This window comes from Nerophis ophidion, linkage group LG21 (genome assembly GCF_033978795.1).
Source record: "Nerophis ophidion isolate RoL-2023_Sa linkage group LG21, RoL_Noph_v1.0, whole genome shotgun sequence".
Taxonomy (NCBI): domain Eukaryota; kingdom Metazoa; phylum Chordata; class Actinopteri; order Syngnathiformes; family Syngnathidae; genus Nerophis; species Nerophis ophidion.
In genome coordinates, this window is record NC_084631.1 from 25,450,589 (window position 1) to 25,470,067 (window position 19,479).

The following is a 19,479-nucleotide window of genomic DNA, read 5'->3' on the forward strand; positions in this document are numbered from 1 at the left end:
CTTTTAAGAAATAACACAGTCCATGACTATTGGGTTCAAAATGTAAACAAATGAGCTCAAATGCTAACATTAGCGTGCTAACAGATGAAAGGCTAGCATTTTTTAAAGAAATAACACAATCATGACAATTAAAAAAAATAGTTAAAGTGCTAACATTAGCATGCTAACAGATGAAAGGCTAGCATACTTTTAAAAAGTAACACAATCCACCACTATTGGGTTCAAAATGTAAATAAATGAGCTAAAATGTTAACATTAGCATACTAACAGATGAAGTGCTTGTATGCTTTTAAGAAGTAACACAATCCATAACTACTGGGTTCAAAATGTAAACACATGAGCTAAAATGCTAACATTAGTGTGCTAACAGATGAAAGGCTAGCATAGTTTTAAGAAGTAACACAATCCATGACTATTAGGTTTAAAATGTAAACACATGAGCTAAAATGCTAACAATGGCATGCTAACAGATGAAAGGCTAGCACACTTTTAAGAAGTAACGCAATCCATGACTATTGGGTTCAAAATGTAAACAAATGAGCTAAAATGCTAATATTAGCGTGCTAACAAATGAAAGTCTAGCATACTTTTAAGAAGTAACGCAATCCACCACTATTGGGTTAAAAATGTAAATAAATGAGCTAAAATGTTAACATTAGCATACTAACAGATGAAATGCTTGTATACTTTTAAGAAGTAACACAATCCATGACTATTGGGTTCAAAATGTAAACACATGAGCTAAAATGCTAACATTAGTGTGCTAACAGATGAAAGGCTAGCATACTTTTAAGAAGTAACACAATCCATGACTATTAGGTTTAAAATGTAAACACATGAGCTAAAATGCTAACAATGGCATGCTAACAGATGAAAGGCTAGCACACTTTTAAGAAGTAACGCAATCCATGACTATTGGGTTCAAAATGTAAACAAATGAGCTAAAATGCTAATATTAGCGTGCTCACAGATGAAAGGCTAGCATACTTTTAAGAAGTAACACAATCCATGACTATTGGGTTCAAAATGTAAACAATGAGCTAAAATGCTAACATTAGCGTGCTAACAGATGAAAGGCTCGCATACTTTTAAAAAGTAACACAGTCCATGACTATTAGGTTTAAAATGTGAAGAGAGTGCTAACATTGACACAAAGACATGTGCAAGGTGTGCTCTGAGAGGATTGTGTGCACCTGGTGGATGGAGCTGACCTTGCTAAGCTGGGCCATGACCTCCCACAGGAGACTGTGCAGGACTGACAGCTCCCTGCCGAGGTCGATGTAGCCCTCAAAGCCGCCAGCGTTGCTGATGCTGTCCAGGTTGGAGATTTCGTAGAGGAACTGCTGCATGGACGCCCACTCCATCTCCAGGAACTCGTTCATGAAGCACATGTACTCCTCCTTGCTGCCGAACCTGACCACCACAACAACAACAACAACAACAACGGCTCTCAGGTGGCGGGGAAAGTACTCGTTTTAAAGGCCTACTGAAACCCACTACTACCCACCACGCAGTCTGATAGTTTATATATCAATGACGAAATATAAACATTGCAACACATGCCAATACGGCCTTTTTAGTTTACTAAATTGCCATTTTAAATTTCCCGCGAAGTTTCCTGTTGAAAACGTTGAGGTATGAGCCAAGCTATAAGTAGTCTGCTTTAATCGCATAATTACACAGTATTCTGGACATCTGTGTTGCTGAATCTTTTGCAATTTGTGCAATGAATAATGGAGACGTCAAAGAAGAAAGATGTAGGTGGGAAGCGGTGTATTGCGGCTGCCTTAAGGTGAAGCTTAACTATGGAACGGAGCGGTTGACCACATGTCAACCGGCAGGTTTCGGTGAGAAAATTGTGCTAATAAGTTGGCTCTTACCGTAGTTATGAGCGGAGCTTGCGTCCTCCTGCAGCTGCGGACTATTACCTCCTCCCACCGGAGACACTGGCGGTCAGCACACCCCTCCGACTTTCAGGTACCATATAATCTCACTAAAACACTAGTAACACAATAGGCAGATAAGGGATTTTCCAGAATTATCCTAGTAAATGTGTCTAATAACATCTTAATTGCTCTCACTGCCCTCGCCTTTTTTTATTGTTTTACTTTTTATTTTCTCTAGTCTTTCACTCTCAATATCCACATCCACGAATATTTCATCCTCGCTCAAATTAATGGGGAAATCGTCGCTTTCTCGGTCCGAATCGCTCTAGCTGCTGGTGGCCATGATTGTAAACAATGTGAGGTTGTGAGGAGCCCTACAACCCGTGACATCACGCGCACATCGTCTGCTACTTCCGGTAAAGGCAAGGCTTTTTCATTAGCGACCAAAAGTTGCGAACTTTATCGTGGATGTTCTCTACTAAATCATTTCAGCAAACATATGACAATATCGCGAAATGATCAAGTATGACACATAGAATGGACCTGCTATCCCCGTTTAAATAAGAAAATCTCATTTCAGTAGGCCTTTAAAACAAAATTAATACAATGCTAATAAAAAATATATATTGTATATTTTTATATATGATTATTAAGTAATTTTAATGTAAAAATGTGTTAATTTTTAGGGTCTTAAAATATAACAATAAAATAACAAAATAATTGTGACTTATTACATAATTATTAATAAGGTTGATACATTTTATTGGGCTTAAAATAAAATTAATACAATACTAATAACAAACATATATTGTATATTTTTGTATATAAGTATTAATTAATTTTAATTTAAAAGTGTGTTCATTTTTAGGGGCTTAAAATATAATAATAAAATAATTAAAAAATATATTGTGTCTCATTACATATTTATTAATACGGTTAAGAAGTTTTATTAGGCTTAAAATAAAATTAATACAATACTAATAACAAATACATATTGTATATTTTTACATATAAGTATTATTTAATTTTAATGTAAAAAATTGTTAATTTTTGGGGCTTAAAATATAATAATAAAATAACAAAATAATTGTGTCTTATTACATAATTATTAATAAGGTTGATACATTTTATTGGGCTTAAAATAAAATTAATACAATACTAATAACAAAGATATATTGTATATTTTTGTATATAAGTATTACTTTTAATTTGAAAGTGTGTTCATTTTTAGGGGCTTAAAATATAATAATAAAATAATAACAAAAAAAAAATATTATGTCTCATTACATATTTATTAATAAGGTTAAGAAGTTTTATTGGGCTTAAAATAAAATTAATACAATACTAATAACAAATATATATTGTATATTTTTACATATAAGTATTAATTAATTTTAATGTAAAAATGTGTAAATTTTTAGGGGCTTAGAATATAATAATAAAATAACACAAAATGATGGTGTCTTATTATATATTTATTAATAAGGTTAATACATTTTATTGGGCTTAAAATAAAATTAATACAATACTAATAACAAAGATATATTGTATATTTAATACATAAATATTTATTAATTTTATTGTAAGAATGTGTTAATTTTTAGGGGCTTAGAATATAATAATATAATAACACAAAATGATTGTGTCTTATTATATATTTATTAATAAGGTTAATACATTTTATTGGGCTTAAAATAAAATTAATACAATACTAATAACAAACATATATTGTATATTTAATACATAAATATTTATTAATTTTATTGTAAAAATGTGTTAATTTTTAGGGGCTTAAAATATATTAAAATAACAAAATTTTTTTTGTGTCTAATTATGTATTTATTAATAATGTTAATTTAAAATTAGAAATGTGATAATAGCAAATTTTATTGGTCTTAAAATTAAAAAAAATACAATACTAATAACAAAAATGTATTGTAAGTACATTTATTTTTTATTTTTAGGGGCTTAAAATATGATGATAAATGAATAATAACAGAAAATTATTGTTTTGTATTGCATATTAATAAGATTAATTTAAAATTAGAAACGCAAAAATATTTTTTTATTGGGCTTAAAAATTAAAAAAAATACAATATTAATCCAAACATATTGTATATTTTAATATATATGTATTAATTATTTTTTAATGTAAAATATTCTTAATTTTTAGGAGCTAAAAATATAAAAAATAAAATACCAACAACACAAAATGATTAGGTCTTATTACAAATGTTAATTTAAAATTAGAAAGGTACATTTTCTTTTATTTTTTTGTTTCAAAAATAAAACAAATAATACAATACTAATAACAAAATTATTATGAATAATATCAATCTAAAATTAGGATTGAGGTGCTCAGAAGTATTGGGACATGCAAGCATTGTTAAAATAATGCTTGTGAAAGCTGTCAAACTACGGCTGGAAGTCTTTGCCCCAATCACACCTTTATTGTTTGGTTTGGTCACCAGGAGTCTGCACGTGTCCCAATACTTTTGCTCTCGGTGTCAGGGTAAGAAGAAGAATTACTTGGAGAAGTTGGCCAAGTTTTGCACCACTTTGGCGATGAGGGTGAGCGTGCGCGACGTCTGCTCGTCGGGGTACTCCTGCGTGAGGTTGAAGAGCGAAGGCGACATGATGGCGGGACAGAGGAAGCGCAGGAAGAGGGAGCCGCTGATGAGGCGGTCGGCGATGTCTTCTCGACCTCGCTCGGCGCAGCGCACTCTCCACGAGGCGAACACTTCTTTCAGCTCTCGTGGAAACACACTGTCGGATGGATATAAGATGATCGCAGTTATAAATATATACACACTGTATATGTATGTATACATATATACATATATATATATCCATATATATATCCATATATATATATATATATATATAAATAAATATATATATATATATATATATATATACATACATATATATATATATATATATATATATATATATATATATATATATATATATATATACATATATATATATATATATATATATATACATATATATATATATATATATATATATAAATACACACAAACATAGATATACATATATATATAAATATATTTATATATACACACATATATACACATACATACACGTATATGTACAGGTATATACAGTATACACAACATGATTGCCAGCGTTCCTTGCAGATCATTTTGCTCACGGCCCATAGGGGGCGCCGTTCCTGTCATTTACAGTCGCCATGCTCACCAATGAGAGTTGACGATCTTGCAGAGTGCCAGCTCGCAGCACATTCTCAGATTGGCTTGGTGGTCCGGCAGCACAGTAGGGGGCGTTCTCATGGGGTCCACTTCGCAGTTTTCCTCCGACTCGTACAAAGCCCTGATGAACTCCCCTGTAGACCACGAGGGTTCATTAGTAACTCAAAGTCGGGCAAACAAAAAAAATGTTTCAACGTCGCCACAAAGCTCACAGTTATCTTAATTAGCTTAAACATCCATCCATCCATTTTCTACCGCTTATTGCCTTTTGGGGTCGCGGGGGGCGCTGGCGCCTATCTCAGCTAAACATACACGTGATTATTGTCGCAAAACAATTTGCAAATGCGTATGTCAATCTGTGCGTCTGCAATCCAATTAACCTGCTTGTGTACTAATTTGTATGCGTGTACTTCAATATGTGTGTGTGTAAACCAACTCACGTTTGTGTACTAATTTATGTGTCTGTACCTTAATCTGTGTGTCTGCAATCCAATTAACCTGCTTGTGTACTAATTTGTGTGTCTGTATCTCAATCTGTGTGTCTGTAATCTACGTCACGTGTCCGTGTACTAATTTGTATGCCTGTACTTCAATCTGAGTGTGTGTAAACCAACTCACGTTTGTGTACTAATTTATGTGTCTATACCTTAATCTGTGTGTCTGTAATCCAATTAACCTGCTTGTGTACTAATTTGTGTGTCTGTATCTCAATCTGTGCGTCTGTAATCTATGTCACGTGTCCGTGTACTAATTTGTATGCCTGTATTTCAATCTGTGTGTGTGTAAACCAACTCGTTTGTGTACTAATTATGTGTCTGTACCTTAATCTGTGTGTCTGTAATCCAATACACATGTTTGTGTACTAATGTGTGTGTCTGTATCTCAATCTGTGTGTCTGTAAACCAATACACCTTTGTGTGCTAATTTGTGTGTCGGTACCTCAATCTGTGCGTCTATAATCCAATTCACATGTTTGTGTACTAATTTGTGTGTCTGCACCTCAGTCTGTGTGTCTGTAATATGACTCACATGTTGTTTGTTTGTGTATTAATTTTGTGTATCAATTTGTTTGTGTAGTAATTTGTGTGTCTATATCTCAATCTGTGTATTTTAAATCGGATTAACTTGTCTGTGTACTAATTTGTGTGTCTGTACCTTAATCTGTGCATCTGTAATCCGACTCACATGTTTGTGTACTAATTTGTGTGCGTGTACCTTAATCTGTGCGTCTGTAATCCGACTCACATGTTTGTGTACTAATTTGTGTGTCCCTCAATCTGTGCGTCTGTAATCCGATTCACATGTTTGTGTACTAATTAATGCATCCATATCTCAATCTGTGTATGTATAATCCAATTCACGTACCCGTGAAATAATTTGTGAGTCTGTATCTCAATCTCTGCGCCTGTAATCTGATTCACGTGTCCGTGTACTAATTTGTGTGCCTGTACCTCAATCTGTGCGTCTGTAATCAGACTCACGTTTGTGTACTAATTTGTGTGTCGGTACCTCAATCTATGCATCTGTAATCCAATTCAAATGTTTGTGTACTAATTTTTGTGTCTGTATCTCAATCTGTGCGTCTGTAATCTGACTCACATGTTTTTGTACTAATTTGTGTGTCTGTACCTCAATCTGTGTGTCTGTGATCCAATTCACATGTTTGTGTACTAATGTGTGTGTATCTCATTATGTGCGACTGTAATCTGACTCACATGTTTGTGTACTAATGTGTGTGTCTGTTTCTCAATTCACATGTTTGTGTACTAATTTGTGTGTCTCTATCTCAATCTGTGCGACTGTAATCTGACTCACATGTTTGTGTACTAATATGTGTGTCTGTATCTCAATTGACATGTTTGTGTACTAATTTGTGTGTCTGTATCTCAATCTGTGCGACTGTAATCTGACTCACATGTTTGTGTACTAATGTGTGTGTCTGTATCTCAATCTGTGCGTCTGTAATCCTATTCACTCGTCCGTGTACTAATTTGTTTGTTTGTATCTCAATCTGTGCATCTTTAATCCGATTAATTTGTTTGTGTATTAATTTGTGTGTCTGTATCTCAATCTGTGTATCTTGAATCGGATTCACTTGTTTGTGTACTAACTTGTGTGTCTGTATCTTAATCTGTGTTTGTGTAATCCGATTCACCTGTCCGTATACTAATTTGTGTGCGTGTACCTTAATCTGTGCGTCTGTAATCCGACTCACATGTTTGTGTGCTAATTTGTGTGTCCCTCAATCTATGCGTCTGTAATCCAATTCACATGTTTGTGTACTAATTTGGGCGTCCATATCTCAATCTCTGTGTGTCTAATCAAATTCACGTGTCAGTGTACTAATTGGTGTGTCTGTACCCCAACATGTGCGTCTGTAATCCAATTCACTTGTCTGTGTACTAATTTGTGTGTCCCTCAGTCTGTGCCTCTGTAATCCGATTCGCATGTTTGTGTACTAATTTGTGCGTTCATATCTCAATCTGTGTGTATAATCCGATTCACATGTCCGTGTACAAATGTGTGCGTCTGTATCTCAATCTGTGCATCTATAATCTGATTCACGTGTCCGTGTACTAATTTGTGTGTCTGTATCTCGACCTGTGTGTGTGTGTAATCCGATTCACATGTCCGTGTAGTAACTTGTGTGTCTATCTCAATCTGTGTGTGTGTAATCCGATTCACTCGTCCGTGTACTGATTTGTGCGTTTGTATCTCAATCTGTGCATCTTTAATCCGATTAATTTGTTTGTGTATTAATTTGTGTGTCTGTATCTCAATCTGTGTATTTTAAATCGGATTCACTTGTCTGTGTACTAACTTGTGTGTCTGTATCTCAATCTGTGTTTGTGTAATCCGATTCACCTGTCCGTATACTAATTTGTGTGCGTGTACCTTAATCTGTGCGTCTGCAATCCGACTCACATGTTTGTGTACTAATTTGTGTGTCCCTCAATCTGTGTGTCTGTAATCCGATTCGCGTGTTTGTGTACTAATTTGTGCGTACATATCTCAATCTGTGTGTATAATCCGATTCACGTGTCCGTGTACAAATGTGTGCGTCTGTATCTCAATCTGTGCATCTATAATCTGATTCACGTGTCCGTGTACTAATTTGTGTGTCTGTATCTCGAGCTGTGTGTGTGTGTAATCCGATTCACATGTCCGTGTAGTAACTTGTGTGTCTATCTCAATCTGTGTGTGTGTAATCCGATTCACTCGTCCGTGTACTAATTTGTTTGTTTGTATCTCAATCTGTGCATCTTTAAACCGATTAATTTGTTTCTGTATTAATTTGTGTGTTTATATCTCAATCTGTGTATTTTAAATCGGATTAACTTGTCTGTGTACTAACTTGTGTGTCTGTATCTCAATCTGTGTTTGTGTAATCCGATTCACCTGTCCATATACTAATTTGTGTGCGTGTACCTTAATCTGTGCGTCTGTATTCCGACTCACATGTTTGTGTACTAATTTGTGTGTCCCTCAATCTGTGTGTCTGTAATCCGATTCACATGTTTGTGTACTAATTTGGGCAACCATATCTCAATCTCTGTGTGTCTAATCAAATTCACGTGTCAGTGTACTAATTTGTGTGTCTGTACCCCAACATGTGCGTCTGTAATCCGATTCACTTGTCTGTGTACTAATTTGTGTGTCCCTCAATCTGTGCGTCTGTAATCCGATTCGCATGTTTGTGTACTAATTTGTGCGTACATATCTCAATCTGTGTGTATAATCCGATTCACGTGTCCGTGTACAAATGTGTGCGTCCGTATCTCAATCTGTGCATCTATAATATGATTCACGTGTCCGTGTACTAATTTGTGTGTCTGTATCTCGATCTGTGTGTGTGTGCAATCCGATTCACATGTCCGTGTAGTAACTTGTGTGTCTATCTCAATCTGTGTGTGTGTAATCCGATTCACTCGTCCGTGTACTAATTTGTTTGTTTGTATCTCAATCTGTGCATCTTTAATCCGATTAATTTGTTTGCGTATTCATTTGTGTGTCTGTATCTCAATCTGTGTATTTTAAATCGGATTCACTTGTCTGTGTACTAACTTGTGTGTCTGTACCTTAATCTGTGCATCTGTAATCCGACTCACATGTTTGTGTACTGATTTGTGTGCGTGTACCTTAATCTGTGCGTCTGTAATCCGACTCACATGTTTGTGTACTAATTTGTGTGTCCCTCAATCTGTGCGTCTGTAATCCAATTCACATGTTTGTGTACTAATTTGGGCATCCATATCTCAATCTCTGTGTGTCTAATCAAATTCACATGTCAGTGTACTAATTGGTGTGTCTGTACCCCAACATGTGCGTCTGTAATCTGATTCACTTGTCTGTGTACTAATTTGTGTGTCCCTCAATCTGTGCGTCTGTAATCCGATTCGCATGTTTGTGTACTAATTTGTGCGTACATATCTCAATCTGTGTGTATAATCCGATTCACGTGTCCGTGTACAAATGTGTGCGTCTGTATGTCAATCTGTGCATCTATAATCTGATTCACGTGTCCGTGTACTAATTTGTGTGTCTGTATCTCGACCTGTGTGTGTGTGTAATCCGATTCACATGTCCGTGTAGTAACTTGTGTGTCTATCTCAATCTGTGTGTGTGTAATCCGATTCACTCGTCCGTGTACTGATTTGTTTGTTTGTATCTCAATCTGTGCATCTTTAATCCGATTAATTTGTTTGTGTATTAATTTGTGTGTCTGTATCTCAATCTGTGTATTTTAAATCGGATTCACTTGTCTGTGTACTAACTTGTGTGTCTGTATCTCAATCTGTGTTTGTGTAATCCGATTCACCTGTCCGTATACTAATTTGTGTGCGTGTACCTTAATCTGTGCGTCTGCAATCCGACTCACATGTTTGTGTACTAATTTGTGTGTCCCTCAATCTGTGTGTCTGTAATCCGATTCGCGTGTTTGTGTACTAATTTGTGCGTACATATCTCAATCTGTGTGTATAATCCGATTCACGTGTCCGTGTACAAATGTGTGTGTCTGTACCCCAACATGTGCGTCTGTAATCCGATTCACTTGTCTGTGTACTAATTTGTGTGTCCCTCAATCTGTGCATCTGTAATCCGATTCGCATGTTTGTGTACTAATTTGTGCGTACATATCTCAATCTGTGTGTATAATCCGATTCATGTGTCCGTGTACAAATGTGTGCGTCTGTATCTCAATCTGTGCATCTATAATCTGATTCACGTGTCCGTGTACTAATTTGTGTGTCTGTATCTCGACCTGTGTGTGTGTGTAATCCGATTCACATGTCCGTGTAGTAACTTGTGTGCCTATCTCAATCTGTGTGTGTGTGTAATCCGATTCACTCGTCCGTGTACTAATTTGTTTGTTTGTATCTCAATCTGTGCATCTTTAATCCGATTAATTTGTTTGTGTATTAATTTGTGTGTCTGTATCTCAATCTGTGTATCTTAAATCGGATTCACTTGTCTGTGTACTAACTTGTGTGTCTGTATCTCAATCTGTGTTTGTGTAATCCGATTCACCTGTCCGCATACTAATTTGTGTGCGTGTACCTTAATCTGTGCGTCTGTAATCCGACTCACATGTTTGTGTATTAATTTGTGTGTCCCTCAATCTGTGCGTCTGTAATCCAATTCACATGTTTGTGTACTAATTTGGGCATCCATATCTCAATCTCTGTGTGTCTAATCAAATTCACGTGTCAGTGTACTAATTTGTGTGTCTGTACCCCAACATGTGCGTCTGTAATCCGATTCACTTGTCTATGTACTAATTTGTGTGTCTCTCAATCTGTGCGTCTGTAATCTGATTCGCATGTTTGTGTACTAATTTGTGCGTACATATCTCAATCTGTGTGTATAATCCGATTCACGTGTCCGTGTACAAATGTATGCGTCTGTATCTCAATAGGTGCATCTATAATCTGATTCACGTGTCCGTGTACTAATTTGTGTGTCTGTATCTCGATCTGTGTGTGTGTGTAATCCGATTCACATGTCCGTGTAGTAATTTGTGTGTCTATCTCAATCTGTGTTTGTGTGTAATCCGATTCACTCGTCCGTGTACTAATTTGTTTGTTTGTATCTCAATCTGTGCATCTTTAATCCGATTAATTTGTTTGTGTATTAATTTGTGTGTCTGTATCTCAATCTGTTTATCTTAAATCGGATTCACTTGTCTGTGTACTAACTTGTGTGTCTTTGTAATCCGATTCACCTGTCCGTATACTAATTTGTGTGCGTGTACCTTAATCTGTGCGTCTGTAATCCGACTCACATGTTTGTGTGCTAATTTGTGTGTCCCTCAATCTGTGTGTCTGTAATCCGATTCGCATGGATGTGTACTAATTTGTGCGTACATATCTCAATCTATGTGTGTATAATCCGATTTGTGTGTCTGTGTACAAATGTGTGTGTCTGTATCACAATATGTGCATCTATAATCTGGTTCACGTGTCCGTGTACTAATTTGTATGTCTGTATCTCGATCTGTATGTGTGTGTGTGTGTGTAATCCGATTCACAGGTCCGTGTAGTAACATGTGTGTCTATCACAATCTGTGTGTGTGTGTAATCCGATTCACGTGTCCGTGTAGTAACTTGTGTGTCTATCTCAATCTGTGTGTGTGTGTAATCCGATTCACGTGTCCGTGTAGTAATTTGTGTGTCCATCTCAATCTGTGTGTGTGTGTAATCCGATTCACGTGTTTCTGTACCAATCTGTGTGTGTGTGTAATCCGACTCACATGTCTGTGTGTCTGTATCTCGATTTGTGCCTAGTTTAATCTGTGTATACTTGCTTTAATTTGTGTGTCCTTTGTAAATTCTACAATATAACTAAAACAATTCGTTCTTACTAAACCATGATGTCTGTCGGAGTGTTTTCATGCCTGTTTATACGCACTATGGTAACGTTGTTCGCATTATTTTATATGGATTACACACACACACAGATTGAGATACAGGTACACAAAAAAGTACACGGACACATTTATCCGATTAAAGACGCACAGATTGAGTTACAGACACACAAATTAGTGCACATCCCATTACATGTGCTACAATAGCACTTCAATGTAAACGAGTGGCGGAACATGCGTCTGTTTATAACAGAAAAACAGGTGGGTTGACAGAAAGTAAAAAAAAAAAACAACGATCATTCCTGACTTTCTTACGGGAAGATGCTGTTGTTCACGCCAACATAAAACATCTGCCGCATGTGCTGAGGCGGGATAATTGCCTAATTCAATTTCGACCCTCAGGCACGAGTGGGAAAATACAGGAGAAAATCCAAGTCAAAAAGAGCCTTTTTTCCCACAATATAACAATACATCCATTTTCCCCCTCAGTGGATCGTGGCTCACCCACTCTCAGCAGCACTCAGCTCTAGACGCTGCCACCACATGCCAGACACAATCATCTCGCCGCTTGCCAGCTTGCCATGCCAGCCACAAATAATCAGAGGATAATGGCTGCGTGTTGACGCCGATGATGTCGTTGTGGCTTGTGCAGCCCTTTGAGACACTCGTGATTAAGGGCTATATACAGTGGAGCAAAAAATTATTTAGTCAGCCACCGATTGTGCAAGTTCTCCCACTTAAAATGATGACAGAGGTCTGTAATTTTCATCATAGGTACACTTCAACTGTGAGAGACAGAATGTGAAAAAAAAAATCCAGAAATTTTAAAGAATTTATTTGTAAATTATGGTGGAAAATAAGTATTTGGTCAACCATTCAAAGCTCTCACTGATGGAAGGAGGTTTTGGCTCAAAATCTCACGATACATGGCCCCATTCATTCTTTCCTTAACACGGATAAATCGTCCTGTCCCCTTAGCAGAAAAACAGCCCCAAAGCATGATGTTTCCACCCCCATGCTTCACAGTAGGTTTGGTGTTCTTGGGATGCAACTCAGTAATCTTCTTCCTCCAAACATGACGAGTTGAGTTTATACCAAAAAGTTCTATTTTGGTTTCATCTGACCACATGACATTCTCCCAATCTTTGCTGTATCATCCATGTATCCATTTTGGTATAAACTCAACGTCGTGTTTGGAGGAAGAGGAATACTGAGTTGCATCCCAAGAACACCATACCTACTGTGAAGCATGGGGGTGGAAACATTATGCTTTGGGGCTGTTTTTCTGCTAAGGGGACAGGACGGCGCAGTCAAGGCGTTGAGGGGTTCCGGTTCGGTGACCGCAGGATTAGGTCTCTGCTTTTTGCAGATGATGTGGTCCTGATGGCTTCATCTGACCGGGATCTTCAGCTCTCACTGGATCGGTTTGCAGCCGAGTGTGAAGCGACCGGAATGAGAATCAGTACCTCCAAGTCCGAGTCCATGGTTCTCGCCCGGAAAAGGATGGAATGCCATCTCCGGGTTGGGGAGGAGACCCTGCCCCAAGTGGAGGAGTTCAAGTACCTAGGAGTCTTGTTCACGAGTGAGGGAAGAGTGGATCGTGAGATCGACAGGCGGATCGGTGCGGCGTCTTCAGTAATGCGGACGTTGTACCGATCCGTTGTGGCGAAGAAGGAGCTGAGCCGGAAGGCAAAGCTCTCAATTTACCGGCCGATCTACGCTCCCATCCTCACCTATGGTCATGAGCTTTGGGTCATGACCAAAAGGATAAGATCACGGGTACAAGCGGCCGAAATGAGTTTCCTCCGCCGTGTGGCGGGGCTCTCCCTTAGAGATAGGGTGAGAAGCTCTGCCATCCGGGAGGAACTCAAAGTAAAGCCGCTGCTCCTCCACATTGAGAGGAGCCAGATGAGGTGGTTTGGGCATCTGGTCACCCGAACGCCTCTCTAGGGAGGTGTTTAGGGCACGTCCAACCGGTAGGAGGCTACGGGGAAGACCCAGGACACGTTGGGAAGACTATGTCTCCCGGCTGGCCTGTGAACGCCTCGGGATCCCCCGGGAGGAGCTGGACGAAGTGGCTGGGGAGAGGGAAGTCGGGGTTTCCCTGCTTAGGCTGTTGCCCCCGCGGCCTGACCTCGGATAAGCGGAAGAAGATGTATGGATGGATGGGGACAGGACGATTGATCCGTATTAAGGAAAGAATGAATGGGGCCATGTATTGTGAGATTTTGAGCCAAAACCTCCTTCCATCAGTGAGAGCTTTGAATGGTTGACCAAATACTTATTTTCCACCATAATTTACAAATACATTTTTAAAAATTCCTGGATTTTTTTTTCACATTCTGTCTCTCACAGATGAAGTGTACCTATGATGAAAATTACAGACCTCTGTCATCATTTTAAGTGGGAGAACTTGCACAATCGGTGGCTGACTAAATACTTTTTTCGCCCCACTGTATATCTGCGGCTAATACACGGAAATATGTATCATTTTTGGTTAAATTTTAGTATCGTATTTCGGAAAATACGATATTTCCGTTTGTAGTGGACTGGAACATTTCGCTGAAAAGCAAGGCAAGAGGCAGACTTTGGAAGAAGTACTTGTGCTTGTACCGATAGCGTCCTTGAGGTACTTGTGTCCGATCAGTTTGAGGTACTCTTCTATGGCTTTGGTGGCCAGGGTGTTCTCTCTGAAGATGAGGTGCTCCCGCTCGATGAACCTGTCCACCTCACACATGGCCATGTCCGACAGGAAGTCCTGGAAGAGCGGGGACAAGGTTCAAGTACAAAACAACATTGCAATCGGAGGAGAGGAAGGGAGTACTTTGGCTTTCCCGGTGCTCTGCAGTATGTGGACCAGCGCACAGGCCACCTCCTCTTTGCTCTTCACGCTCAGAACGGGCTCCAGCACGGCGCACAGCGTGCGGTAGTTGTTGGTGACGTACTCGGCGAACTCCTTGTAAAGCTCCATGGGCAAGATGTTCATGGTCTGGAAGCGGGATTTGAGGCGGAGGGAGGCGTTGATGATCTTGCCGCCGCCCACGCCCGCCCCCTTGGTGAGGACGCTGGGCTGGATGACGGGGTACCACTGCTCCACAAACTGCCGGCCGGTGATGCTGGAGATGGGGATGCTGACCAGGCCCAGGTAGGTGCTCTTCTCCTGGGAAGGGAACCACAGCTTGTCAGCAAAGCTTTTGTGAAGTCACTTGGACTATTTTGATAGGTGTACAAACTGGTAGTAAGCAAGAGGAAAAAAACAAAAAAAAAAGGCTTCGCTACACATCCTAAAAATAAAGCGATGCCAAATATAAGATTTTGGAAGTGTGTGTTGGATCATGTTCTTTCTCTCCAGTCAGAGTGTTGATATCCCAACCACAATTCTTATTTATTCACTTAAAATGATCAAGAACACATTATTAAAAAACATTTATTTTCAGCAAAGGTCAAGGTTGACTTCATTTAATTTAGTCTTTAGAGGTTGGGACAAGTCAGCAATCTATCCAGTCACTGTTGTTTCTGGGAGAGCGACGCAGGTGTCAAACTCAAGGCCCGAGGGCCAGATCTAGGCCCGCTACTTCTTTCTATGTGGCCCGACCCGTCATTTAAAGTGGCCTGCCATGTCATTTAATGTGGTGCGCCACTTCATTTAACGTGGTCCGCCACTTCATTTTATGTGGTCCCCCACTTCATTTAATGTGGTGCGCCACTTCATTTAACGTGGTCCGCCACTTCATTTTATGTGGTCCCCCACTTCATTTAACGTGGTCCGCCACTTCCTTTAACGTGGTGCGCCACTTCATTTAATGTGGTCCGCCATGTCATTTAACGTGGTGCGCCACTTCATTTAACGTGGTGCGCCACTTCATTTAATGTGGTCCGCCATGTCATTTAACGTGGTGCGCCACTTCATTTAACGTGGTCCGTCACTTCATTTAATGTGGTCCGCCACTTCATTTTATGTGGTCCCCCACTTCATTTAACGTGGTCCGTCACTTCATTTAATGTGGTCCGCCACTTCATTTTATGTGGTCCCCCACTTCATTTAACGTGGTCCGCCACTTCCTTTAATGTGGTTCGCCATGTCAATTAACGCCACTTCATTTAACGTGGTACGCCACTTTATTTACTGTGATCCGCCACTTCATTTAACGTGGTCTGCCACATAATTTAACGTGGTCCGCCCCGTCCTTTAAAGTGGTCCGCCACTTCATTTAACGTGGTACGCCACTTGATTTACTGTGATCCGCCACTTCATTTAATGTGGTCCGCCACATAATTTAATGTGGTCCGCCACGTCATTTAATGTCGTACATCACTTAATTTAATGTGGTTTGCCACTTCATTTTTTAATGTGGTCCGTCACTTTATTTAACGTGGTCCGCCACCTCATTTGATGTTGTCCGCCATTTCATTTAATGTGGTGCGCCACTTCATTTAATGTGGTCCGCCACTTCATTTAATGTGGTCCGCCACTTCATTTAATGTGGTCCGCCACTTTATTCAATGCGGTCCGCCACTTCATTTAATGTCGTCCGCCACTTCGTTTAAAGTGGTCCGCCACTTCATTTAATGTGGTCCGCCACTTTATTCAATGCGGTCCGCCACTTTATTCAATGCGGTCCGCCACTTCATTTAATGTGGTCCGCCACTTCATTTAATGTGGTCCGCCACTTCATTCAATGTGGTCCCCCACTTCATTTAATGTGGTCAGCCACTTCATTCAATGCGGCCCGCCACTTCATTTAACGCGGTGCGCCACTTCATTTAACGTGGTCTGCCACATAATTTAACGTGGTCCGCCCCGTCCTTTAAAGTGGTCCGCCACTTCATTTAACGTGGTACGCCACTTGATTTACTGTGATCCGCCACTTCATTTAATGTGGTCCGCCACATAATTTAACGTGGTCCGCCACGTCATTTAATGTCGTACATCACTTAATTTAATGTGGTTTGCCACTTCATTTTTTAACGTGGTCAGCCACCTCATTTGATGTTGTCCGCCATTTCATTTAATGTGGTGCGCCACTTCATTTAATGTGGTCCGCCACTTCATTTAATGTGGTCCGCCACTTCATTTAATGTGGTCCGCCACTTCATTTAATGTGGTCCGCCACTTTATTCAATGCGGTCCGCCACTTCATTTAATGTCGTCCGCCACTTCGTTTAAAGTGGTCCGCCACTTCATTTAATGTGGTCCGCCACTTTATTCAATGCGGTCCGCCACTTTATTCAATGCGGTCCGCCACTTCATTTAATGTGGTCCGCCACTTCATTTAATGTGGTCCGCCACTTCATTCAATGTGGTCCGCCACTTCATTTAATGTGGTCAGCCACTTCATTCAATGCGGCCCGCCACTTCATTTAACACGGTGCACCACTTCATTTAATGTGGTCTGCCACTTCATTTACATTATTTTATGTTAGCATGCAAATGTTTTATGCTAAAATATTTGCTAATTTTATTATTTTAAACCTAACAAACATTTGAAACTAGGCGCCATTTTAGAAATAAGATAACTTTCCCTATGTAATTATGCTACATTATCATTTTAGCTAATTTCGATCGTTTTTACCTAAAATTGACGAGTTTTGACACATGTTGAAAGTAATGGGCCCCCAATATTACAGGCTTAAGTTAGGATGCTAGCTTTTTCGGTTCACCACACAGATTGCAGTTCCAATCATACTTGTCTAGTTAGCATTAAAGCTATACTGTAAAAATGTTTGTTTTTTTTCAGCCAAAAAACTGCCAGATCAGTTATTTGAATTTTACAATGTTTTTTTGCAGAATTCCTTTTTATTTTGCAGTAAAATTTAGGCGATGGTAAAATCACCAAGCGCCAATTTGAAACCGTCTTAACGTTTGCTCGAGCGCGTCGCTCACCTTGCGGCGCTTCTTGTCCGTCTCCTTGTACAGGTGAAGACGGAGGTTGCGGATGGCGGGCAGGTTGTTGAACTCGAAGTGTTCGCCCCAGAAGACGGTGTCGGTGCGAGGCTTGCTGGTGGTGCGCGCGTACAACATGTCGTCCAGGCACAGCTCGCAGTAGTAGCGCTTCTTGGCGGGCAGCTCGCGGGCCTCGATGATCCACAGCTTCAGCACGTTGTCCTGCCGGCGACTGTTGTCCTGCACGGGACAGGAAGCGGCGTCAGACGCGGAGCACGAACACGCGACAAGCAGGGGGGGCTTTGCAGGACGGACAATAACATTACTGTCCAAATGACATCATAAGGAAGTGTGATTGCTGAAAATGTGCCGTCGCCTACCATTCAGTTTAATTACCATGAATTGTGCGATGAAGTGTAAACAGCACAGTATTTTTATATATGACCCAATCCAAATAACCTATCCCACTTTTGGCGCAAATAAACTAAGACCACATGTCAACACACATGGTCACACGTCCAAACACAACACATAATTCAGAATTATACACAGTTAAATCTCCTGCAATGCCTGATGGGAAAATGTGAAATGCTTATCCATGTTTGGCACATTTTAGCTGCTTGATGACAAAACTTTAAGGAGGTCGTCACGGAAGTAAACAAGGTAGGAGTCAAACCTTCACATACTATTATTATCCAATTATATTAATTATACATCCATTATATTCATGTAATATCTACACATATGTATAGGTTATGTACAGTATGTGTGTATATGTATATTTAAACATCCTAACAGGCACAAGACATTGAAACAATGTTGAGAACTTGTTGACCTTGAGCTACTCAAACCTAACCTTGAAACCACATGCTTTTTGACAATGTTTAATCAATGTCAGGTTGTGGCGTTGATTTGACTATTGAAATGTGCTCATTTCCCAACCAACAACGTGGTTCCAACGTTGGACGAAAACGTCGTCTCGATTTACAAATACAACTATTTTGCAACCTTGTTTCAAAGTCAGTTTTAAAGGACATGTTTGTATAATCAACGTTGTATCAATGTCTTGTGCTTGCTATATATATATATATATATATATATATATATATATATATATATATATACATACATATATATATATATATATATATATATATATAATGCATATGCATAATATATATATATATATATATATAATGCATATGCATATATATACACATATATATATATATATATATATACATACATATATATATATATATATATATATATACATACATATATATATATATATATATATATATATATATATATAATATATATGCATATATATACACACATATATATATATATGTATATATATATATATATATATATATATCATTACACACACACATATACATAAAAACAAATATATATACATGCAGTATATACACAAATACACATATATATATAATATACAAAAAACACATAAAAACATGTATATATACATATAGACAAGCACACATATATACATATACATGCACACACATACAAATATATTTATACACACACGCGCGTGCGCGCGCACACACACACTAATATATAATATAGTTTTTTAGCCCAATG

The 19,479-nt window shown here is 38.7% G+C and overlaps 1 protein-coding gene across 12 annotated transcripts in view; it reads right to left on the reverse strand.

The window, feature by feature from the left end:
• The window catches only part of syngap1b (synaptic Ras GTPase activating protein 1b), a 390,106-nt gene that overhangs the window by 95,239 nt on the left and 275,388 nt on the right, over positions 1–19,479 (reverse strand). For 7 of the 12 annotated variants that reach the window (XM_061882348.1, XM_061882347.1, XM_061882345.1 and 4 more), the window contains 6 exons: positions 17,872–18,111; positions 14,812–15,147; positions 14,601–14,745; positions 5,112–5,256; positions 4,416–4,652; positions 1,194–1,413 (listed from right to left, as the gene is read on the reverse strand). In XM_061882348.1, the coding sequence (XP_061738332.1) occupies positions 1,194–1,413; positions 4,416–4,652; positions 5,112–5,256; positions 14,601–14,745; positions 14,812–15,147; positions 17,872–18,111 (1,323 nt within the window). The remainder of the gene's footprint in view (positions 1–1,193; positions 1,414–4,415; positions 4,653–5,111; positions 5,257–14,600; positions 14,746–14,811; positions 15,148–17,871; positions 18,112–19,479) is intronic. The other 5 variants (XM_061882342.1, XM_061882344.1, XM_061882341.1 and 2 more) reach the window with 1 other exon arrangement.